This window comes from Salarias fasciatus, chromosome 10, assembly GCF_902148845.1.
Source record: "Salarias fasciatus chromosome 10, fSalaFa1.1, whole genome shotgun sequence".
In the NCBI taxonomy this organism is placed as follows: Eukaryota; Metazoa; Chordata; class Actinopteri; order Blenniiformes; family Blenniidae; genus Salarias; species Salarias fasciatus.
In genome coordinates, this window is record NC_043754.1 from 15,289,850 (window position 1) to 15,316,084 (window position 26,235).

Below are 26,235 nucleotides of genomic sequence, written 5' to 3' on the forward strand. Positions count from 1 at the left end.
GGTCGACTCGCTGCCCAGCGCTCGCCGCTGGAAGAAAGGGAGAGAAAACATCCGCGCTTTTGATGCTAATTTTACAAATTAGCAGAGTGATTGCTGAAATTAATGAGATTTCTAAATCTGTAAATGGAATTTATTATATATATATATCAAGTATTTTCTCAGCTGATATGAAGCATAATTTCATTTTTAATGAATTAACTCACAGTTCAGCTGCTTTTTCTCACTAAAAGAGTTTCCTATTCCTCCAAATACAATAAAAAAAAAGGATGTACAGATGGTTTGTGGGTATCCAAAGACATGCATGTTAGCTTACACCGTGCCTGTTGGTGGGAGTGTGTGAGTTTGTAAATGATGTATACGTCCAGAGCGGTCCTTGCCTTTAACACATTACCAGCTGTGATTGACTCCTGCCTCCCTCGACAGTATATTTGGACAAAGTAGGTTGGAAGATGGATGGCTGGAGCTGATACATAGAACCGTTTTGATAGTTAGGCCCGGAAAACATCAGTCAATGTGTGGCACTGCCTCTCTATTAAAAGCTATCATCACTTATTTGGCAAAAGTGAGTGTCATTTTTCACGGGGTGGAAAAACTACAGACGTGGACTACAGACGCAAAACTCTTTTTACGACTTTTGCCAATTATAATGGAAATGGGTTATTAGGCTTAAGTGCTGCTGGTATATCAATCTTTTTAATGGATGACGTACCCCCTTGTGAAGCCATTTGGGGTCAAATATACTTTTAACTTTGAAATAATTTCCCATTGTTGAGATGAAAAAGTGCTTTTTCTTGTGTGCATCATACATTTCTGTGTTCATGTCAAGAGAATAAAAAACAAACAATGAAAACCTCTCTACTCTGTTATTTCACTTGTATGTAACAGGTAATAATTTAACATGTGAATGTGGATTTTGAGTCTCCGTTCTCTATTATTATGTCAATTTGGACTAGAGCACAACTTGTAAATACAAAGAACCCGTTGACAGGTAGGGGGAAAAAAAAGAGGTTTACAGTCGTATTTTCAAGCCTACATGCAATCACCAGAGTTGTCTGTCACCCCACACAAATCCGTTGCCAAAACACTGTTGAGAACACCGATTCAATGAGGGGAGAAGCGAGCTGCAGCCTCCTCCAAGCCGCTTCAAAGAGAATATCAGGGTGCCGGCGGACAGGCGGGCAGCAAACCCCTTCACCTCTTCAACTGTGTTTGCCTCAACAGTTTGAACCATTAAACCATCTGCCTTGTTACTACCCACTGCCTGAGGAAAAAATAAAAATAAAACATTTAATTGAAAAAAAAAAAAAAACATAAAAATGAAGGTGAGGTTTCTCTCACTCTGTGTCCTTGAGAGAAGGCAACTTTTCCTCTGAAGCGCCCAAAAAAGAGAAATCTGAAGTTAAAAAAGAACACAAACAAAAACAAAAACAAGCATTAAAGCAGATCCATGCTGGAAGAAACAAAAGATAAATGTCATCTGAGTCTCAACTCGGTAAACATCGAGTGATTGACGCAGGCAGACAAAAGAAAGAGCGGTGCGTTCCAGAGAGCGATGGCGACGGCGTTTCATAACTTATCAGCTGAGAAAACTGTTGGAGTTGTAAACAAATATGTGTCACACTGATGAAACAAACATAACTCAGCAAATGCGTGACGTGGCTTCTTCTTTCGGCAAGTAAAAACAAAACAAAACTGTTGCTCATCTTCCAGTGTAACTCATTAGGATGTGCTGTAATGAAGGTTTTATTAGGCTGTGATTGTTTTCACTTTGTTTCTTTATCGTGCATTTTAAAGAAAAGAACAATATAAACACCCTCGTATGATGTTTCAGGTTGTATTAGGTCAAAGAATCCCAAAGTAGTGAAACAGCCATTAAAAAAAAAAGTCTGTAAATGTGTGCCAGCTCTTTCAAAGCTTTATGCAGAAACAAAATCTTCAATCAGCACGGTGTGTGAGAGTCGGTAAGGCGCCGTCAGCACAATGGAAACGCTGATCTCCTTTTCTCTTTCCTAAGTGAAGAGTGTTGCGCTGACCGTGCCGAGCGAATCACAATAATCCAGATATGATGAAATGAAAGCTCGCATGCCAAGTTTGACACTGTGACTACAGCCACAGCCCTGAGCTCAAGGAAATAGGCTTTCACAGCTGAGCTTTTAGGTTTATCAAATTTGAAGGCAAATGCACTCCCTTCAAAAAAAAAAAACACTTTTTTTTTTGGCACATGTTTTAATACGTAGCCACGAGGACCCAAGAGATCCACTTGTGTCTGAGAGGATCTTGGTCACAGCCAGAGAAACTTTTTTGGCATCTTGGATAGACTAAGTTTTTCAGTTTCAAAGGGGGAAAAAAATGGATGTGAAAAATGGATAAACTACAGTTTCATTTCATCTTTAACATGCTTGTTTCAAAAGAATATCAAAACAAGAAAATATAAAATATATGTTACAGTTGTACAGGTCGCTGTAGGTCGATATAATCAGTAATCGCAGATTTTATTAAGTAAAATATAGAACACCAACTGAGGAGGGGGAGAAGTGTGTCGCTGGTGCTGCTGTGGCAGAATCACTGGGATGTTTTCTTATTTGGAGGTTTTCCTATTTGGAGCCAGACTGTATAAAGCAGCGGTCTGGTAAACAGGCAGGGAGACACGCTTTCATTCCCAGAGCCGGCTTCAGCGGCGCACCCCGCCTCCCGCTCCCCTCCCGTTTATGCTGACAAACGGGGATTGAGAATAACGGCTGCGGCGCGCCGCGGTGTGAGACCAACCTTCCAGAGGCGTCTTTGTAAGTCAGGTACGTTAATTACTTCCTATTTACACACATGCACGCGCGCACATAAACCCCATGACATCTGACTGATTTCCAGCGTTTTCCATATCCCGCTGGTTTGCATTCAGACATCAGGTTTAAGCCTAATGTGCCGACTGAACATCCCTAATGTGGATTAGCTATGCATGGCGGTGCCTGCCAGGAATCCTTCTCCCGTTAATGTGATATGACTGAAAGTGCAGCCGTGTTTGCGTGAGTTTGTGACTGTCTGTGTTTTTGTGCAGCTTCGACGTGAAACCGTGCACTCTGAATAACTATAGCTTTACTTTTTATTTATTTATTTATTTTTTTAAAGAGCCACACTCTGGGGGATTATATATCACGTTCACCGCTCGTCTGACCTGGAAAACATTTACAGAGAAAGGCCTGCCAACAAGTTCACTCTTCATGAACTTACTCTTAAAAATATTAAAAGGAATCCATACGTGTGAATGTGTTCGTAAATTTGAGTCCCTAAAGTCCTACTCAGTGCTTTAGCCCTTAAATCGAAGTCTTGGAAAAACAAGTGAGCAGCTTTTGGATAATAATGCTGACTGTTCGTGCTGATGGGGCATTTTTTTTTAATGAATGATAGTCAAGCTGGGGAGATTTTAATGATTTACTATAGAGAAGTGGTGATCCTCAGTAACCTGCCGGTGATTTGCGAGTGCAAGGATATTGATGCTGCGGTCGTGGTGGAAGGAGGAAGCAGGAGAAGTTTCCCAGATGTTCGAGGGTGGATGTGGACAACACGAATTTACCATCAGCCACTTCATGAGGCGTCCTTGTACGAACTACTGTGATCAAGTACAATGTTATTTTGATCATTTTAAACATACTTCAAAGGGTTAAATTATTAGAAGAATGTCTCAGTGTTGTAGAGTCTCGATAAATAAAGTAAACTAAAACCTGAAATAAAAATGCAAAGATTTGCTGAATTCAACTAAATCTCTGTCGACCCAAATAACAAATATAATGACTTGTTTTTCTTTTTATGAACTAAATAAAAAGAGCTGCACATTTCTGTTACACTGCAGTCACAAAAATAGGTCAAACGAAGAGTGACCTTGACTTTTGGTCACCAAAAGCTCATCAATCATTCTCGTGACAGGTGAACATCAATGTCACATCTGAAGAAAATTCCCTAAAGGCGTTCATGAACTAAAGCAATCATGAGAACACAAAACGTCAAGGTGACTGACTTTTGACATCTGACCGCCAAAATGGGATTAATTCATGATACAATAAACAAAGTTGCTTTAGGGGATTTTGCGGATTTTACTTTGAAATAAATGACAGACACACGGCAGAATGAGGAACTTGACATTTCCTTATGAAACTGAAGAACGGACACATTTGCCATTCTTGTAAAAAATACTTTGAACATTTCTGAATAATTATTAATGAGAAAGAGCGACGAGACGTTTTCATGATCACTGATAAAATATTAAACAAGGTCAGTTGTTATTCTTCTTTCTCACTGGGGGAATCCACTGAAGATCGTCTATGCTTCTTTGTCACATAATTCACCTGCTTTTCCTCGATCACCGCATCTCTGCACTAAACTTCCACTTCCTCTGTTGCAGGCGCCTCCATCCTCAGCATCTTTATTCCTCCACAGGTAACATCTCTCCTCCATGCAGGCCAAATAATCTCATGCTTTCTTCCAAATCTCAAAATTCTGTCAACTTTCATCCAGAAGGCCACCCAATAAAGCTCATTTGCTCCCTGAAAGCATCATGATTACTGCAGCAGACCACAGGATGAAGATGAAGATTGTATCTGATGAAAAGGACCGATTGCCGCGGTGCAAGCAGGACTCCTGAGCAATTGTTTCTCAGCACAACAACTTGACCCTGAGTCACAAGCTTCAGGACAAAGCTACAGATGATTTCATGCTTCCATCTTGACTGAAAAGGTGGCCGACAGAAACGGCGTGATTATAAGAGTGATTGATGCTTGTGACTCCCCGTTGACAGCTGGCAAACATGGAACGAAACAATTGCTTTGCTTGTCTGAGAAACGACATTTCGTTAGAAATGTTTCAACATCAAACTCACGTCAAATCCCCGGTACAGGCTTCAGATCGCTCACAGGTACGCCTCACAGGTATCACACCGGGTATCAGAGGGCAATTTTTTGTTCAGAAAAAAAGCTTCAAAAGTGTTAACCTGTGCTATTTTCAGTGATGCAGCAAGACATCAAAGATGAAGCTGCATGGCAGCATTACTTTGTACTTTGTTTTTGTTGAGCAGCCGTATGAAAAGTGACTCTAAACAACCTAAAGGCTTCTGCTCTACGTTTTGTTCTGAGGGTAGATTCAGTGAGAGAACTGACCCAGCTGAGTTATAAAACGGTAGAACAAGTAGAAAAAAAGTTAAATCCACTCCAGGATAACCACAAAGAAAATGAAACCTGCTTTGAGGTAAATCCTCACCCTCAAAAATAAACACACCACTGTTGCTCAAACACGACCAAAATGTGGTGTGATTTGAGTTTTATAGCAACAACAGATGGTGGAATAAATGAAAAACTAAAACTAAGGAAAAAAAAATCAAACAAAGCAAATACACTCGACATGCTGCTCATCAACAAACTTTGAGGAAAAGAAAAACTTCACTTCGACATCCACCTGCAGCAATCACAACACGTGCACGACATGCACGCCTCCTCCACGTCATCATTAACATCAGCTCCTTAATGAACTTCGCTCATACCTTAAACAGCTTATTGATCTGAGTGTTTTGTGGAAGCCCTCCGCAGAGCGGAAACTGAAGCAGTACCTTTGAAGAAGCAGTCCTTGCTGTGCACCACGTAGATCCTCCTCCTCTCCAGGCAGGCGGTGCGGTAAACCTCGCAGTGGTTCTCGTAGAACCGGCCGTCCGAGCCGCACACCGGCACGAAGGAGGGCCGGCACTTTTCCTGGCAGACACACTCGGCCCTCCCGGTTTCCGCCATCAGGACGCACTGCCGACCCCGTCCGCAGTAGGTCCTCCGACAGGGCCCTCCGTCTGGATCGGACAGGGCTGCAGGAGAACAAACACGACTTTCACTTTCACATAATACTGATTTTCATTTGTTGTTTGTTGAGATGACTCTGATATCTGCAGGAAGGAGATAGGGATCAACTGAGGTTGCATATTCTAAAAATGAAATGCATTTATTTCAAGAGCAGCAGACACACATTTTAGGCCGAGTCGAACAAGAGCACTGCTCTCCGGCAGATTTATCTATGGAAAACAATAGCAACACTGTCTGGTATGTGCAGTCGCTGGCAAGGAGTCGTCTCTGTCAACAAGAAATATAGAGTCTGTTTTTCAAAATCCTGACAGCGATGAAAGAAAAAAACTCCAAAACTTTCAAGAGTTTTGAAACGTTATGATTGTCAGAAATGAGTTAGTTTTCAGCACAGAGGAAACAATTACAGCATGAATGAATGTTATCATTCAAAACACAAATACAATACACAAGTCCCACAAGAGTGATATTCCTGATTGGGAAATACGTTGCATATGCGGCTGCGATAAAGCAAATGCATAAAGCGCAATACAATGATAAAACAATGCAGTGTGTACCACTTTAAATCAGCACGGATAGCTCGGATTCTGTCTGCAGTTAAAAGTGTCAACAAAGGGAACCTGCTGTATGTCGAAAACAAGCCGGTGTCCACAGACGCACACACATTGGTCTTCATATGCGCATACTGACACACAAAGAAGTGCAAAGAAGTCGTATCTCTAAGCAGCACAGACAAACATGCACACAACACACACTCTCTGCAGCCCCAGCCAACACACAGGACCCTGGGACACCTTGCGTCTTGCCCCGAGTTTGACCTATTCACACTAAAAGCGAGACAAAAAGTCGCTGATCCAGCCAGATGCTCCACCTTGGATTGATCCCTTCTGATTTCATAAGCTTGACCTTTGACTTGTAAACCAGGGGGCTGCTGCAGTGAGAAGTCGGTGCTCAAACACAAAAGGAATATGGTGCCTTTCAATCAGTTTTATAAACAAACAAACAAACAAAAAAAAAGGAATAAATTTGAAATTGAAGCTTGAGTTTACCCATCATTTATATGAGCATGAAAGAAGTCAGTCAATATCAGCAAACATGAACCACTCCTACACAGATCACCCACGATTTTGAATTTACGAGATGAGATGCAGCCTCGGAGTGTTTTTCATTAAAGATTAAAATAGCTGTGTAGTCGTATGTGTAAATAAACGAAACAGAAACTAATGGAACATGAGCTACACATTTTGTATGTGTTATTATTCAATATCTACATTTGGATTACAAACTAAACTACATGCTTGTCAAGCAAATGTCTAAAATTATGAAAGACCTGACATTTCACAGGCAATACAACAAAACAATGAAGGTTTGGTGCAAAGACAAAGCGTTTGAGAAGAGAATGCAGGTTAAATGCGCTGAGAGTTAAAACAGAGAGGGAAATAGCTTAACATAATTTTGAACATTTAAATATATAAACTTGTGGAGCAAAATTCAAAGTTTCTTTCCTCAGCACTTCATGTTCTATCAAAGATGTTTGAAAAAAAAAAAATCCACTTCACAGCCAGACTGAGTGCTCATTGTGTTTCGTGCTGTTTTGAAGTTGAGTCAGTTAAGATGCGGAGAAGAGGTCAGAACTATTATTCCTCGGTAGAATAAGACTCATACTGGCTTGGCTTAAAAGAGCCCAGTCCACACTGTTATAATCAAACTGCTGAAAACAGAAATTGAATTTGCCTGGAGTATAATCATATCTCCGCTCTCAGTATATTCAATAATGGAGGTAGTTCGCTGTTGTCGGAGGACAAAAGTCTCTTAATTCCATAAAGACAACTTAAATGCCTGTATGAGGAGGCATAGGAGCGTACACACACACACACACACACACACACACACACACACACACACACAAGATCACATGCAATAACACGGCGGCACCTCAGACCGAGGCGTCAGCGAGCAGGCGAGGCCTGGATTCAGTCGCTGTCTAATACACATCATCTGTGCTTGCAAACACACACACACACTGCTGACATGATTAGTTCCCCATCCAACAGACATGATGATTAATTGACGAAACTTTTTCTATTTTTTTTTATATAGACATCAGCCCCCTCACCATATAGGAAAGCAATTTATATCAAATTAAGAAATAAGAATCTCTTGACAAGCCTTTTCGCTTGCATTCTGCACTTTGTTCCAGTCAATTAAAAAGAAATAATTGCTAAAATTATCGATAATAAGTTTAATTAATATATGTCGCTTAATTAACAGGAAAGAAAAAAAAAAAAGCAGTACAGCCGAAGGTATAAACAGTCCCACCTGACTCGCCGGCTGCACTTCTTTGTCAGAAGGAAACAGTAGGAATGAACGGGAGCTGTAGTTTGGGGGTGTGCCAGGTAGCTCACCCCAAAGGGGGACGTGAGCGGCAGAGAAGATGAAGGGAGTTTAGACTGACTCAATTCCACTTCATCCAGTTTACTAATTGTTCTGCGTGTCTCTGAAAAGCATCTGTGGGAAATGCAAAGCAGCCCAGCTCCCCCGTGACCTTGCTGCTCATGTCAAGGTCGGGGACGATTACAAGATCGTTTGTATTCTCCAAGCGTGAGAGATTAAGTGCTTAGCAACAACCGCCCAGTTGAGTTTACCCACCAGTGATGGTTCTTCTGTTTGTTTTTTACTCCTTTTCTTCTTGTATTTTTCTTTTTTAAATCCAGCACTGCGCTTCTCTTCACTCCATCAGCCCTCTTGCCCTTTTGCATTTTGCTCAGAGAAACAGTATCAGAACAGCGGCGGCTCCAACAGCAGAAACAGCAGCGCCGAGAAGTTACATTTACAATACACAAGCTGTGTGACATTTTGCTAAGTCCTTGCTCCGTGTTCATCCTTACTGCAAGTCCTTTGTCTCATGCTCTCTTGGACCATGTTGTCTGCAATTGTGGCTTGCTTAAGAGGCTAAAAGTGTCGTCTGATAATCCCCCTTGTCTAAGCTGCTGGCACAGTACTTATGAATGGCTCTTGCAAAATCAGGCATTCTGTAATACCAAGACAATGCCGGGCTGACCATCCAGAGTCAAGCCTTGCGTCCTGTCACTCTTGTTTTCATTTTTTTTCTCTACTTTGCTTCACTGGATCCTTTGTCTTTCATTCCCTTCCTTCCTGCTCTCCCTGTCTTTTTGTTAATATCTGTCTGATGAGGAGAGAAACTGAGACCATTCATTGTCTGTGATGATCAGAGAATTTTCCGACATAATTTCTTTTTTTCTTAATTTAAGAAATACTGTTAAAAATTACACTGGAGCAAAAGGGATTTGGAGCCAGTGTTAAGCCTGTATTGGCTTATCTCTGTGACATTTTTTTTAAACATTCAAACATAAGTCGCTTCCTTTAGTCTCCTTTAATACAAGTTTAAGTGGATGAGAGTTCAACATCAAGACTCACTGACTGTTGCTTCATTTATCCAGAAACGCTGCAGCCTGGACAACTTCAGCCCCCATTCACTGTGACGGAGGCTTTCATAAAGTGAATCCAGAGCACAGCGCCCAGCCTGCATACCTACAGCCATGTGTCCATCGTACAGCAGTACAGTATACACACACACACACGCACCAGATTCAAAATATGTCACATCAATGGAGCAGCAAACTACTTATGTCAAAATCCTCTCTTCTTATTTAGCAGCTAAAATATGCCTCAATTTATTTAGACCCGAGGCAAGACTCTCAAGTTCCTTCAATCTCTTTAACATTTAAAGGTAATCATGACAAACTTTATTTTGCATTTAATCCGGCTCCACAGAGGGAGAGTTTGTTGTTTTTGATACTTGCTCCTCAGAGACTGAGGGACTCTGTCGACTTTCTTACTAATTAGACTGGAAGAGCATTCGCTCCTGTGATGTGGGACTCGCCGCCTGCAGCAGTACTGTGTTATGAACCTCGCCGATCCTCGAAAATGTTGATGCTGCAGCGGCAAACCCTTCAGGTTATCAGTATTTGACATTAACAGAAACAGTTCTCTCTGCGTGTGTGCCGGCAGACATTTTGTCGAATGTCCTTCTTCTTCTCTATGTGTTACAGCTGTGTGGATGAAAAAAAAAAAAAAAAAAAACTATTTATCTACATGTTTGTCTTTTTCCCAGCAAGAAAAGCACAATCACACCTGCTGATGCTGGAGATCATCGTATTTGCTATGAAGCAGCTGTAGATAATTAAATGTGGAGACGCGCCGTCAAACACCGTCTCCCCCGCGCCGCGCAGTCGGACAAAGCACTTCTGACACGCACGCTGAGCCGGAATATCAATGGATATCGGCGGCCCTTGGCGCTATGTAAGATACACTGCGGCGTACACACAGATAAGAATAACCTGCTGCTTTCTGCTGTATTCTGACCAAAATGATTTCATTTTTCCAAAGAAAACCAGGACGGAATCTGACTTACAAATATTTAGAGGCAGGATCGGCTGCTGAGTCTATTGTGTCCATCATCTCATTGTTCTCAGTCAGGCTTTGTTCCATTGTTTCCCTGTTTTAAAGAATATTGTATTACTTACACTCTTGGGAAAGCATTGATGATGATCTACTTGTCAGTAGGATTTCAACGATATAAGCAAAAAAAAAAAAAAAAAAAAAATCACATTTCTCATGCCAGGATAAACATGCAGTTAATTTTAACATACTGAGGATTTGGCAACGTGGAACAATATAGAAAATAAATGCCGGACACTGATTTGAGTTTTGTTTTCCTATAAAAACCAGAAAAAGAAATGAAAAGAAGAATGTTTTCAGAATGTCAAAATAGGAAAGTCGTGACATTGTTTGTAGTCAATACACATTCAGCAAAATGTCAAAGATTAGGTGATGTCTGTTTAACTGCATGCATGATATAGAAAAACTGATAAACAATTGTCTAGCAAAGAAAAACTATTAATAATGAAATTTGCATTGCATCATTTAAACTATATTTACATACATTTCATATATTTGTGTTACTTCTACCTTAATGGTTATGCCAGACTCACTTAGTGCTGCTAAATGTTAAGCTATGCAAATCATATAGCATTGGTATGTTGAGTTTGTTTTTCTTTTCTTTTTTTTTCTGAAATAGAAAAAATAATTCAAAGCCAGAACTTTTTTTTTTTTCACTTCAGCTCCACAACTTGTTGGTACTATAAATAAAATGCTAACAAAAACAGGATGCAAATAATCTGAAAACCTCATGAACTTGTATTTTATTCATGACAGAATCAGTCTGGTTGACAGTTCTGGCCAGACTCTGAAAGCAAATGAAAGAGACAAAATGTAACGCTGACTTATCTTGTCCTGACTCGCATCAGAGACGACTAACAGCAGCGGCCCTTCATGAAGTAACTTGAGATAATTACATTTAATTTTAACTTGCCACAGAACCATTTTTCTTCATTAAGTGCAGCAAATGACCCATTACCTCCATGACTGTTTTCTTAATGGCAGGTTAGCCATTACCTCAGTGTTCACTGAGTGCAAACTATCGCGGTCAGCCAACTCCTGTGAAAGTGCTCCATTGATAGGCGGACACACCGAGCGGAGCGCCGATGACGGATGTCTTGACTTGACTCTGGGAGAGCTTAAACCTGTACATCCTCACATGTGGGAGTTTCATAATGTTGTGCAATTAACAGTGATTCAAAACAACAGAAAAGTATACTCAGGAGCATCACAGGTTTCCAGAAACCTGTTTTATTTAAAGAAAAATTAACAATCTTAAGATGGACTTTGACCGTGAGTTGAATGCCATTACACAATACTTACTATACACTTGTAATTTCTGAAGAGTACGACAGTGAAGCTCAAGAGAACAGTCACGGTTGCACTTGTCAAGCCTCTTATTAAGACATGCTGACTCTGTTTTCCTTCCTGTGTTGCCCTCCCTCTGTTCTTCATATTATTGATTGAGAGGGATGGAAATGGAAGATGTAATCAAGTGAGAAGCCGCTTGCTGCTGTTTATGTTTATGCCCATGTTTATGCTGCAGTGACTTTAAAAGCCTGAGATGTAAATGTGTTGCATTGATGCCATTATGTTGCAAACCTAGCAGCAGACAATGACTGGATGAGTGTTTATGTAATGTGATTTCGCTGCAGAAACTATGACTCTTTTGAAAAATAACATGAAGTAACGCTACAACTGATCGACAAAGTTTTTTTTTTTTTTTTTTTTTTGTGCAGCCAGTAATGATGCCGGCTGGAGAGGAAGGCCGCCTTGCCCTCTGCGGTGCATGTATATTGAGTCGGTGCCTTAGACAAAATGTCACGGAGCACATCTAGCCGGTTCAGCTGATAGTCCTTTATCGATCCTCTGAATCCCATGCATGTGCAGCAGCATCACCGGGAGCTTCACGTCCTTTCAAAGAGTGACCTCGGGGTGCGGACCGGCGGCTGCTGCTGGTCCTGCCCGGGCCTCCCACATTATGCACGAGTCCTATATGAGCTGCAGTTTCTAAAGATGCTTTGTGGGTAACTGGTTGTCCAGATTAGGGCTCATAAAGTAAAAGACTGTTGATTCAAAGTGACTGAAAAACATTTAACTTGCTAAACTGTTGATACTGTCACTAGACTTAAAGTCACTTGTAAAAATATCAAGTATTTTTTTTTAGCATGAAGCAACTCAAAAATCTGCTTGTGTTCACTGACATTTTGCAGGGAAATTTTTGAAGCACAATGGGGAAACATGCTTCTAGGATCACTGTGGTATTTGTGTTTGAAGATACTGCTGAAAAAAAGTGTCATGTTCTCAGTCATATTTGTGAGATTTAAGCATAAAAAAGTGTTAAAGGACGGGGAATTAAAATAGAGAGGTGACAGATGTTTTGTCTGAGAAATGCCACATGTGACTGCCCACAAGGTACGGAAATAAGAGCAACAAACTGAAGGCAAAAGGGAAATCAAGCAAGAGAAGAGCCTGTGAACCAACTGAGAGGACAAAGCTTTGTCAAACAGGAAGACTACAGTAATACCAGAGTGAGCAGGCGTTCACACTGGGCAGCCGTCAGTCACATGGTCACATCTGCTGCGCTGTGACAGGTATCGTTTTCCCACTCTGTGGGCTGCCCGCCCCAGGAGATTCAAAATTATTCCTGAGGCTGGCGAAGCTTTTTCATGTGAATTTCTGATGCAGCCCCTAGTTTTTTTGTTTTGTTTTGTTTTTTTCTCCTCCAGCCAGAAAAGGGGCTAGAAACCAATCACTGTTCAGTTTGATAGTCTGAAAGACTCCCTGTGATCCAAGCTGGACATCAAAAGTTTAGTGTATCATTAGTTTTTTAACATGACTTTAGCGTCCATTAGATTCTATTTTTCTACAAAGACATCTCTTTACAATGACTAACAGTGCAGATCCAGTTGAATTTTTAAATTAAATTCTGAACGTCACTAAATCCTATGTTGATTTGAATTCGAGAAAATGTTTTGTTGTCTTTGTATTTATTAGCCCAAAGATCCACACTGCAGAAATCCACAGTGAATACAAACTAACCTGAGTGCTGTTGCTTTGTTCATGAAAACATCAGACATCCACGTGCGAGCTGCACACCATCTGCTCCAACTCTGGAGAGGCTCAGTGTTCAAAAGTCTGCTGCCATACACGCCTGTGAAGGTGTGTGTGTGTGTGTGACTGTGTGTGCATGTGTATTTCATATGTCTACGTATGTTTGTAGTTGTAAAGCACATTTTAAAAAAAAGGCCTTTTCTGACTGCTCTCTGAAAACTCAAAACTCAAAGGAGGTGGCTCACGCTACCCTGAAGATTATTTTCTGCAGTTTTGCTATAACTGCGTCCGCCGCCACGGTGGCAGCAATACAGATGTGGAGCCTCTTCATGTTAGTACGCTCAACAAAGCAACATGAGGATGAAAAGGGGCTCCGGAGTGTACTTTTACTGCTGTGAGTTTGAGCAAACATGAGTTTGGGGAATATAATTTCTCCTAGAAAAAAAAAAAAAAAACAACTTAGGAATCCACAACACGTATAGCTACTGTAGATATATGGTGGATGGGGAGTTTGGTTGGCAAATAGATAGACAATGTATGGATGAGTGTGGGAGAAAATAAACTAATTGTTAATATTATTGTATTTGAAAAAAAAAAAAAACAATTCCCCTTATGAAATCTGGAGTTTTCCCTCTCCTGCTACACTCCATCCCTTTATTATCAACAACATCTAAATCCCTCTGATCCATCTCCGGTCTCATTTTGTTCTCACCTCTCACCATTCATCTTTCTATTTGTAGATATCTCAACAATATAGACTGTTTTTTTTTTTTTTGTTTTTTTTTGCTGACATTACAAACACACCTCCCTTCCTGCAGGGCTCTGGGAGAACAGAGACCAAGAGCCCACAATGGGCTCGCTCCCGCAGCCGGGATGACTAATAACCTCTGCAGGGCAGGAGGCTACAGAGCTGTGGCAAGGTGCGCCCCTTCGCTGGGTGGGCTTTGGCTGCTTAATGCTCTTTTCACACAGAGATTCGTTGTGAATTAAATCGTGTGCTTCCGCTTGGAGCGTGAACGAGTTCCACCACAGGATTCACAACCAGATGAATACGAGCAAAGGCAAGGTTCCACCCCGGACAGGTTCACTCCTATGGGCAAAAAGGGTCATTTAGAGGTCACAGATTAACCTTGAGCACATTTTTGGACTATGGTAGACATGCATGGACAGGGCATTTAAAAACAAAACAGAGTAAGGACTGTACCTACACATCCCAACAGCCCTTTAAATGCATCATAAACTGGTTTTTTTCTTTTTCAGATAAAACACTTATGCATTGTACCTAAAATGCACCTTTACTTGTAAATGCATAAAACATCCTATAATAAATACTTTATGATTGTCTTTCTTTAATATGCATTTGATGCTCTACTGTTTGGATTTGGCAGAGGCAAAGTGTATGCTGAGCAAAATGAAAATAATCCACTATGCTCATGTTGATCGTAATGTTTTGAGGCTGTGATAAGCTTTTAAAGACCATTTAGATTTGATGAGCTCACCAAATGCACTGCTGCATGTCAGCTGCAGGCGAGCACTCAGTGTAAAATGTACCACAGTGTTCGCAACAGGCCGAAGTCAAACAAGTGGTTTTCACGTTCTTGGTTTTGACAGGGGCAATTACAGCTCAGAGGGATTTAAACTGATTTAAAACACCGGCTTTAAGGTTCTGAAACCACTAACTCGCACTTAGCGAAACAAACCTGAGATGCTATCTCCTGTTTAACTGATTGAAATGAAGTAAGGAACAATAACAGCTTTATGTCAAAACAGAAAACCAACACCTATGTCAGTTAAAGATGGTGGATTTGTGAATCAATAAAATACTCCTTATCTTTCTTTACAAAGTGTTGCGATGAAAGTATCTACCTTACTTGTGCATATTCCTGTTTAGAAACTGTTTTCTGCACACGCTCATATTGCTGAGCTCAGGTACAGACCACGAACCAATTGTTCAGATAAATGTTTCCCAGGGACGTGAGCTGGCAGTGAGCACCGAAAGCATTTTTAGTGGCTTCTGTGACGAAAGTAGAAAAAAAAGCACATATAAATGAAGTAAAAAAAAAAAAAAATGATTGAGAAATGGTAGCTGAAAAATACATCATGTTTGAAACCAGCATTTGCATAAGATTAGTATTATCAAGGGGACTTACGGCTTGGCAGACACGGAAGATTCACACAAGATTAAAATCCCCAAATGATCTGCACTATTATTACAAATCACTGGGCGTCCCCCAGGTGATATTAGTCTTGGGTGAGAGGAGCTTTTCACTTCACATCATCTGCAGCTTTACACTCATGCGGGCTGTTGATGGAGTGGAGGATATATGCATACTGAATTACTGAGAGAAAGATCTGCAGTAGCTACATCTATTGATTTTCATATGTCATTGCTCTTGCATAAATATAGGGGGAATATATTTCCATCAACAGCTTCGGCTGACTGTTGAGTTCTTCTTGACGACTTTAAATAAATAATGTTTGCAGCACGAGCAACAAAACCTCATCAAGCGGTTGATGTTTAAATGTTGGGGCCTAAAAACCCAGCTAAGCACTTTGAAAGAGCCAAACTGTAATCAATAACCAGACATTTGATTTTAGAGCACCGCCATTCAAACTTCTACCGAATGCATCTGTGGACCCTAAAGAGAAAAATAACAACCACAACAAACAAGAGACTGAATCACCTGACTGGTGTTTCTAAACAATGACTGAGACAGCATTATTTCTGATTGTGATCGTATCGAACTGTCGTCACAATGCAGCAAACAGTATGTGAACAAATGGCACTTGATTGCTTGCCAGTGCATTGTTACAAATGTGCTTACTGAATTGTGACAGTGGCTTTTAAAGTTACACAACTTTAACTTACAAGTACTTGTCTTCAGCAAAAGCAACTTGCATGTCCTCAATGTTAAATCTCATCGTTAACAGGGCTTGCGCTAAACGTTTGTGCATTATTTAAATGATTATTTAGCAGAACAGAAGAGAGTTATTCAAGCAGGAAGTGATTTATTAGTTAAAGCTTTCCATGTCGACCGACTGAAATCCAAAAAAAACTAAATCTTCCATATCAACGTCCAAGTGTCACACAAGCCACACAGACACCAGTACACAGCAACGACACAGCAAGAAAAAGATTTATCTTGTTAAAGCAAAATAGCGTCTGACAGCCAAAGCTCAACTGGTATCAGGAAATCAGATTTTCACTTCAGTATAATAGCGTTTTAACGGGATTTTCTGGAGCGGCGACATGCCAGATTGGACTTCCAAAGGTTACTTTGGGTTCTAAATGAAACGTAACAATATGCGCGTAGCATGAAGCAAAAAGTTCCCTCCTCCAATCTCCATCTGAGACAAAGAGGTGCAAAGCCTGGTTTTATTTATGCCATTTACTGGGGGTTAAATAGGTTTGATGTGAAACTGAAAAAGCCTATATCTGGAGTTAAACCCATTACACAGACGTGTTTCTACAGCTCTGGTGTGATATATGTGCTTAAAGCTTTAAAACAGTCTCCCATTCACATCTGGATCTGTGGAGGATTTCTCCACCAGGCAACATCTTGAAACATTTTTTTTTTAATTACAAAATTATGATAATACTGTAATGCTGTGTGGGTCCAGCTGTGGCTGACTTGGCAGAGTGTTCCCATCCTCATCTTGTCTTATTGCCACTGATCCCAAAGCTGCTCACAATGGAGGTCAAGCACCTTGTACGGCAGCTGTCACCATTGGTGTGTGACTGTGTGTGTGTGTGTGTGTGTGTGTGTGTGTGTGTGTGTGCGTGTGTGGACGGACGCTAAATGTGGCAGATCATGTATATTGCCCTATTTTACTGTTTGTTTTGTGTAAAAAAGAAATAATATGAGAAAAAATAAAGATACTAGTTTATGTGATTAAGGAAAAGTAACTTGGATGGGTGTTCAGGCCATTATATAGATTATTTCTATGAAATATAAAATACTATTTAAAAAAAAAAATACACAATGACCTAATGTGATAAGAGCTCAAAGCTGGAATTTTAAAAGCCGCGCTCACCGAGCCTTTCAACATTAGGGACCGAGAAAGGTCGCCAGATTGTGCAGACTGAGTCACGGTGTTTGATATAAAACACATCCTCTGTTTATGACATCAAGACTTCTGGCAGGCAAGTGAACTCAAAGGAAGTAGCTAGCAAGAAAGAAATTCATGCCAAAACTAGCCACTGCAGTAAAGTTATGGAGTCACAGTGATACAGCAAAGAAAAGCAGACATGTCTTTGCAAAAAGATGGTGTTATAGAGGGTCATTAGATGAATTTGTGCTCCACATTGGCTTTATTGTGCATGAAAATCATGTAATTTAAGACAATCGTCATGCCACTGATTGAGGGCAACAGTAGAGTGGAGCGAGCGACGATTTATGTTACCAGACTGGTCAGTGTCAGCATGAGTTCATCAGTCAGTGCGATAAACCGCTGACACATCAGTTGTCTCTCTTTAGCCAAATTCAAGTGATGCAGCGTCGCTGTACAACTGTGGCGGTGGCACAAATCGCTGCAAAGCTGTGCTGTACGGATATTGGCTAATGCATTTCAGAACAAATTCAATTAAACAAATGGAGTTGCTTTTGCAAACAATTGCAAATCACATATTATCCCTCTGTTGTCACACTTCAGTGAGAAAATGACTTTCTATAAGAGACTCCATTTTTCAGCTGCAGTGCTGTGGTGATGACTTTCACTTTAGTCACATTCAAGAACAACGGTAATGTCGGTACATACCTGCTTAGGACAATACCGAACCAGGAAGGTAAAGACAGCCACAAATGGAACAGACCAGAATTAGAAGTACTGAATAATGCATTAACACTTATTTTCACTTATACCTCTGACAGCTCTAATGTTTAAGTGATGATTTGCCTCAAGGCACCCAAGAGGGATCATGAAAATATTCAGACATATAAATAGATATATATTTTTCCCCTTTTGTATTTAAATTCAATTTTTACTGAAATAAATAATAAAAGAACAGAACAGAAGGGAAAAAAAACAAGTTGAAGAAAACTCACAAACACTGAAAAAAGACACAAAAGAACGAGCATGTAAAAACCAGAAAAAGAGGAAGCCGGGCAGCTAATGAATAAATAAAACAGAAAAGAGGCCAGCTACAATAGCTCTGAATGCGCGGCGCCCAGAGAGAGGCCTTCGGTGAGCGATCTCATCAGAGCTGCTGTCGGGTCCGCTCTGCGGTCAGGAGAGTCGGCGTCGCGCTGACAGCTGGCTGTCATCGCTCCAGAAGTGAAGGCAGATGCCAGGACAGGAGGAGGACGGAGACAACAAAGAAATGGAGCCAAAGAGGTACGAGGAGCGAGAAGGGAGGGGGCGTAAACTGACCTCTTGACCTCCAAATCAGAGCATGTGCCACACTGCCCACCGAGTAGCCTTCACACATCAGTTCTGAGCACTTTGCTTTATTGTGGGTTCAATGTAGTTCACGACGCCCGCGACTTGATCGTCTTTGCTTAGTTTTTAATTGTTTAAACACTTTTAAAGAATGACGTTATAGAGTCGCCAACTGTAGAACCACTTTTAGAGAATTCCGTGCTTAGGTCTTTTTTTTTAATGTATGACTTCACTGTTCGATAATTACAAGTTCCAGGAAGTGTATATCACTACATATCACATTTCAAGTAATTACATGTAAAATGAAATGATCACCTTTCAGATTTTATTAATGTAGTATTATCACGTTGGGGAAGAAAAGAGAAAAAAAAAATAAGTAAAAGTGGGAGAAGAGGGATCCAGATTAAACAGCTTTTGGGTACAAACTGTGTCACCGGCGAGAGATGTGGGTTGAAAAAAATTACAAAGCAGTAGGAAGAGTGAAGTGACAAAAACGAAGAGGGTGGCAGATGAGAAGACGGGATGTGTGAAGAACGGAGATGAGGGTGGAGGATGCAGAGAGAGAGAGGGAGAGAGAGAGAGAGAGAGAGAGAGAGAGAGAGAGAGAGAGAGAGAGAGAGAGAGAGAGAGAGAGAGAGCGAGAGCGAGAGAGAGAGGACAGGGAGCGCAGAGGAAATCCGACCGGGAGAGAGCAGAGCGGAGGGGCGGGTGGCAGTGACTGGAGGGCAGCGGCTGAAATGAATGGAGGCCAGGTATCTGAGGGACCACCACCGAGCGGTCAGAGCGTGTGCCTGCGTGGGCGTTACGGACATGTTTGTGAAGGATGATGCCACAAGAAGAAAAAAAAAAAAAAAGATAAAGATAGATGAGTGGGGACCAGAGGGTTTGAGAAGGAGAGAGAGGAAGGAGAAAAAGGAGTTTCCTTTTTTTAAATTGAGGTGGATCGAGCCAAACTTGCAGAGGATTAGGGATTTAGGGCTTGTTGGAACTGCCAGTGTGTTTACATGAGGCCAGAAATATGTCTCTTGCCTGGAGATGTGGACATTTTAGTGAATCCAAGCTGGATTTAGATGTTACATTTGAAGAAGTTAACACAAACTGCAAGCTATATGATACTGAGGAGTTGGTGGGAATACCGTTTGTTCTGACTTTAAAACTTGTACCAAAATTGTCACTGAACCCACGCATAAACATGAGAAAAATAACAATAAATACAATCATTGCGTTTAACATTTGTGTGCAGATGTTCAGCAGTGGAAAAATATGTCAAGTGGAGCATAACATAAAGTTTAACACAAAACAAACCAGATGGTTTTACTAAGAATTTGAACTTTTGCAATTGTCTTAAATTTCTTTTTTTAGAGCAAAAATGGGGGTGAATCGAGTTTGTGACGCTCGCCAGTGAGTTCATAGCGGGGGCAAGACGGGAACACTCAACTTCAATCAGATCACAATTCATAATGGATAGCCACGTAAATATCTTATGAGGAGAGCAATGGAGAAAATGACTTGTACTCAGGAACATACACGCACACACAGACACACGCACGCACACACAAAGAACCACAAACGCAGACGGCAGAACCGCACAGAGAGCCGATGGTCCTCACGGCCGTGCAGGAGGAGAAAAAGTGTAACAGAGTGTTTTTATCTAATATTCATGCTTGATCCTAATGGATCTTTTGTGTGAATGCTGCCTTGTTTCTGCCGTTGTCTGAGTGCTTGCTCAACACTAACGGCACTATATGAAAGACTTGCAATCACTTTGAATGTGATTTCCCACTTTGACAAAAAAAAAACACATACATAACACAGACTCTGTGCATCATGTGATGTGTTCTTTTTTTTTTTTTTTTTTTTTTTTTTTTTTTTTTGTTAAAGTAATAACATGCAGCCTGTGGATGCTGCTCCAAAGCAGTGAAAATATGCCTGGGCGGATTGAGGAAGAGTTTGGTCGTTACTGAATATGGGGAATGACGGTGCAGCTCTAAAAGAGATCTGTCTGCTTCCTTGGTGAGTGTGGTTGACTTTTTAAGGTCACATTGGTCTGCAAATTACTAGCCACTTAGAAAAATGGCCATAACATGTAATTTTTGATCAGCTGTGACCTGGTTGGAGGATTACCGTGAACTGTACTCAGTGGAAAATAGATATAATAATGATTTAACCCAGTAGACATTTTTATCCTTTAAATATAATGGTGTGCTGGAGGTTAAGTATTTGCACTGTTTTTAAGTAGATTTCTGAGGTATCTGTACTTTACTTGAACATTTATGATGCTGACAGCTTTCTCGCTGCACGTTTCAATCATCACACTCCTAAAACTGACTAAAAACAATATGATCAAGGATCAAAGAATCAAAACCGCTGACTGCAGCAGTTATCAGTACTGTAGATGTTGTATGCATGCAGAAGGCTCTTACATTATATCTTATGAAGTGTAGCCATTTAATCACCTTTTTCCATTTACAAAATAAATTAGTTTGTGACTCAAAAACAATGAGAAAAGCTGAATCTTGACTGCACATGGTTAAGATTGTGTATCGACTCTGACAGTCCTAATGTTTGCATGCATGTGCACGCTTGTATATGAATAAACCTCACACAACTTACTACTCTGTAAGTAAAAAAATTAAAAAAAAAAAAAAAAAAAACATCCATGCATATCCTCTGATATAGAAAATGCTGACCGCAAAGTTTTATTACAGCAACACATTCACAATGTCACGTTTAGTCCGGTAGTTTCTTTCTCCGTCCATTATTCCACAACATGCAAGTTTGGCTGCTGCTGAGAGGATGCTCTGTGCCGTCTGGGTAGTTATGATATGATGAGTGCAGATGTGGCGCTAAGCCCCGCGCTGCACCACAGGGGAGCACTAAAAGCAAACCCTGACCCTGATGAGCATCAATAATTCAGCAGAAATCAGGGTTAGAGTAAGTGCAGCGCCAAATGACACATCCTGTCCACAGCGAGCAGAAGAGACAACGGTCTCCGCCATCATGAAGTTTGCATAAGGCCCAGGCTCCTCAGCTCGCTGTCCGCAAAGCCGAACATTAGCTCCATTACGTTAAAGAAGTATTGACAGGAGGAAAATGGGGAAGGAGGGATAAAGCGGCTGTGAGTCATCAGCCATTCTGGGACTTCCCTGAGACCCACCTGGCAGGGAGAAAATGCAGCCTGACACTGCCGTAGCGAATATAGGATGCCATCGGCGAGTGGCAGCCAGCTGGACCGCAAAGGAGAGTCGTTCTGGAGCCAAAAGTGGGTGACAAAGAGATAATGGCAAAAAAAAAAAAAAAAAAAGAGCAAAACACTACAGAGAGAAACATATACTGCACTGAAAGTCCACCGGCGTACAGACAGAAACACTACGTGAAGATGACTGACAATATGAGCTACAGGAGGACTTCAAAAGACACACGCTGAGTTCAAACTTGATGTTGCTCAATTACTTGATTTTCTCTCAATGTGTAAAAAGTGGTCCATACATATTAGAAGAAATTCATCGGTTCGGTGACCAATATGCTAAAGGAGAAAGCAGTTCACGATATCACTGTTTATTCAGAGTATTCTGATGTATCTGATTGTATCTAACCCTAACCCTTTTAATCGCCATTATCACAGTGAAAGTATACAGTCAGGTTAGCTAAAGATAGGAAAAACTGATGCATTTGGGATCAAACGTTCAGATTTGTCTTCAGAAATGTGAAAATTGTACAAAACACTCATTCAAAACAGCTTTTTTTGACAGAGAAGATCAAAAATCATTCGGATTTAAAAATACTAAACATTTTCCGTTATGAAAAGTGACGTCAACATTTTCCAAAAGCAGAAACGCTGCATCATTCAGAAACACTGACCTCTTGACAGCCTCCTCATTTCATTTATGTACCATTTATGTGCTTCCTCTTAACAAGGGAACCCATAGCAAGTGCATGGAAAGTTTAAATCAAGCCAGATTTAAGTTGCCCTCTGAGGTGATTTGCATTGAACAGGTGAGAGGGATTTGCATTTTTATGGAGTTCCCGTGGCCTTCCTCTGCCCTTAACTCCGAGAACAGGCGAGACAGGAGATAGGGATGTTAATTATGGACCAGGAGGACCACAATGGGAATGATCTCAATGGCATTATTGTGTTATCCTAGATGGGTTTTAATTAAATGTCAGACACGATGGTGGGAACCTGAGAGGAGGGAACTGCTGAGCATCATTGTCCTTGATGAAATCAACATATTCAATCTTTCTGCTAAGTAGACTGCAACCTGAATTTTTATTATTTATTTATTTTATTTATTCATTTTAAATAATTTTTAACGGAATACAAAAAAAATGTGTGGACGAAGGCTCGAGGTCACCTGGTTGGAGGCAATTCTGGTATGCAGAGGATTTTATTTTATTTTATTTTTTTTAATACATGTGATCGTTAATAAAGTTGTTAAGCATTCCAATGGGCCCTCACTCAAACATCTCTGCAGAGGAAAGCATAACCCTGAGTTGTCGTTGAAGGATATTTCTACACTTCAAGACTTTAAAACCAGTGCGAACGCTCAACGTTGCAAATGTTCTTGTGGCGTAAAATTCAACAAAATCACACAAATTCTTTTTATTAACTATCTAAATGGGCTCTCGTCCCCTTTGAGGAATACCTTTACATTTAGTATGACAATCATGCATCTGTTATTCAGAAAAACACTACATAGTAGATTTTAGAGTATGTTTAAGTCACTCCCGGTATCTTTACTCATAGATTTTCACATTTTTTTTCCCCTCAATTTTAGAACAGATACAACAATTACATGCATTAACAAAGGCCTTCAGATGCTTTGCAGAAACAAACTAGCCAAACATTTCTTCAAAAAACTACAAGAAAACATAGAGATGCAGAACTTAACAAATGCAGCCGAGCCCTGAATGCATACTTTGAAAAGGAACTCGCCAACAACAACATAAAAAAATCACCCAAAAACTACAGAAGTTTATTTTCCTTTTACTCCTCAAGAATGTACAATATTTAATTATTTCTTCTTTCACAGCCAAATTTGTCATCAATATTTATTAATGCGACTTTGTTGCTACCAATGCTTCAAAAAGTGACAGAAGCCACATTGCTTCCATTTCCTTTAGTGCTTTCATCTAATATTCCTTGTCAGCTTTATAGGTCAATGTGCTTTTTCTCAGCTGTGGAGGACTGCAGGAATCGAACCGTCGGAAGTGGCGACACAATGCACTCCACAGAGTTTATGAACACACATTAATACTTAAACAAAGCAAAACAGACATAAACCAAAACAATAACACATATTAAGACCGCAAAATATAGACAAAAACGCCACTGCAGTCGTGTACACTTCAATTCATCAACATGAAGAAAAGCAAGGGGGGAAAAACACACACACACACACACACATAAACCACAGAGTCCCGGGGCCCCCGGCAGAAAAGAGACAGGACTCCCAAAGGACGGCCGTGGGAGGAGAGAGAAAGGATTACAGAAGTAAACAACACAATCGCATGACACATTTAATAATGTCCATTCTCATTCTCTCCTCTTCCTCCTCAGTGTCTCCAATCCCCTCCTCATTCTCAATTCATGTGTCCCTCTGTCTGCGGTTTTTGTGCCTTTGTACGTCTCTCCTTTTCTAAATGTCACCCTTTCCCCCATCCACTTCTCTCCCTTTTGTCTCCTCGCCACTGTTGGCAGAGCCATGCAGCAGAACGTAGCCGTGCGCGCATAAAGACATTAATTGTTTTCCCTCTCTTTGTCGTCAGTTGACAACACGAGCAGCATGAGAGAGAGATCACTCACGGAGGTGAGAAATGATTCAGTGCTTTAAATAAAATCAAAGTGACAAGATGCTCGATTGGAATCAGGGGGTAAAACAACGATAAGCTGTTAATTAATGGAGACAGCTCCACTCATCCCATTAAAATGTTCCAGCACAGCAAGAATCAAATGATAAATAATCACAACTCATTGAACTCAAGAGTGTATACCTGAAGCTGCTCGTCCACATGAGCATATCACACTATGCATGTGCTGCAAACAGGAAAAATTCAAACATCACAAGACACTTTGAGGTCCTGAGTCTGAAGCTTTCCTGTGTATCGACTGTATCGACAGTCATCCAGGCAGGCTGTAACTGTGCTGGCAGACTCAAAACATCCACTCTGACCTTTAATGAGAAGCCTCACTTCTTACTTTCTCACAAGATTCTTTTGTTCCTGAACTTTCCAAAGTTTTGGTTGAAGAAAACACACAGTATCGTTGCACTTTTTGCACCTGGGTCCCATCAAGCAGCTTTACTGTGTGCTGAAATGTCACACGCTTCAAGCAGAAGCACTAAGAAGCAGACGTGCCAAATGAGTTGTTATATTTACCAAGAAAAATAACCCAAATGCTGTATTTTGTGTTCTTGCCCTTTTCAAACCACACGATCATCAAAATGCAGCCTTCTTTTTTTTTTCTGAGCTCACTCTCAACGATGAGCAGCAATGTGTATACACACGCACGCACAGACACACACACACACGATTCGATTAAATTTCAATTCTTTTCTCGAACAAAATGAATTTAAGTTATTTTATGGCCAAATTTTTTTGTTTTGTTTTTTTACATCTGCCTTCTTGCCCTTGTTTCAAACTGTAACTTTCTATTGTATTATTAACAAACATTAACATTGAACAAAGTAATGGTACGAAAATGATCACAAACACACGACTACGCCTTCAAGACGCTTTCATTTTGTGCTTTAACAAGTTAAAAACATGGTGCAAACGTGCTGTTGCTTCGATACTTGAACTAAGATCATGCTCATTTTAAGAAAACGTCTAACTGATAAATAATTTGAGACCATTCTTCAACAATTAATTTTTGGCATCTATAATTCTAAAAGTCTATTTCTAACCATCTACAAAACTGTGACTCTAAATCATGCAACCACAAACAATTAGACATCTGAAATGATCAGTGTGAACTGTCCACTTCAGAACAACCTCAATGTTCCCAAACAAAACCCATAATGCATCTGCTCTGTATCATTTCGCTCAAATGCAGTATTAAGTGTATAACCACAACACTTTTCAGAACTTGGTTGAAAATTCATGAATTCTCCAAACACTCAACATGCATAACTACACTTTCTCATCTCACAAACATTATTTAAAGCCACCCCGTGTAGCCACAAGTGCAGTAAATTGTATTACCCAATTGCATCAAAGCGCCCACACATAAATCTTCCCCTGCAGCTTCAAATTAACCTGCAAAGCCACACACATGCAGAATCATATAATTGGAACGTCCAATTACTGAGTATGTAGTATACATTCACATGTATCAGAGCTCATAATTTCTCCAGTCGTATCATTTCTTTTACTGACTCACTTGTACTCGGTCGTACAATGGTCCAGACATCCACAGAGAATAATTAAGTGACTCCCAGCACTTTTGCTCCTCATAATGGCTAATCTAAAGATCATTAGTAACAGTATACGCTTGACTTGTGTTATTTATTAAGCT

At 40.5% G+C, this 26,235-nt stretch overlaps 1 protein-coding gene across 1 annotated transcript in view; it reads right to left on the reverse strand.

Moving 5' to 3' along the window:
• Positions 1–26,235, reverse strand: part of fstl4 (follistatin-like 4) — a 189,705-nt gene that overhangs the window by 115,202 nt on the left and 48,268 nt on the right. The window contains exon 4 of the mRNA XM_030100616.1: positions 5,591–5,833. Coding sequence (XP_029956476.1) covers positions 5,591–5,833 — 243 coding nt within the window. The remainder of the gene's footprint in view (positions 1–5,590; positions 5,834–26,235) is intronic.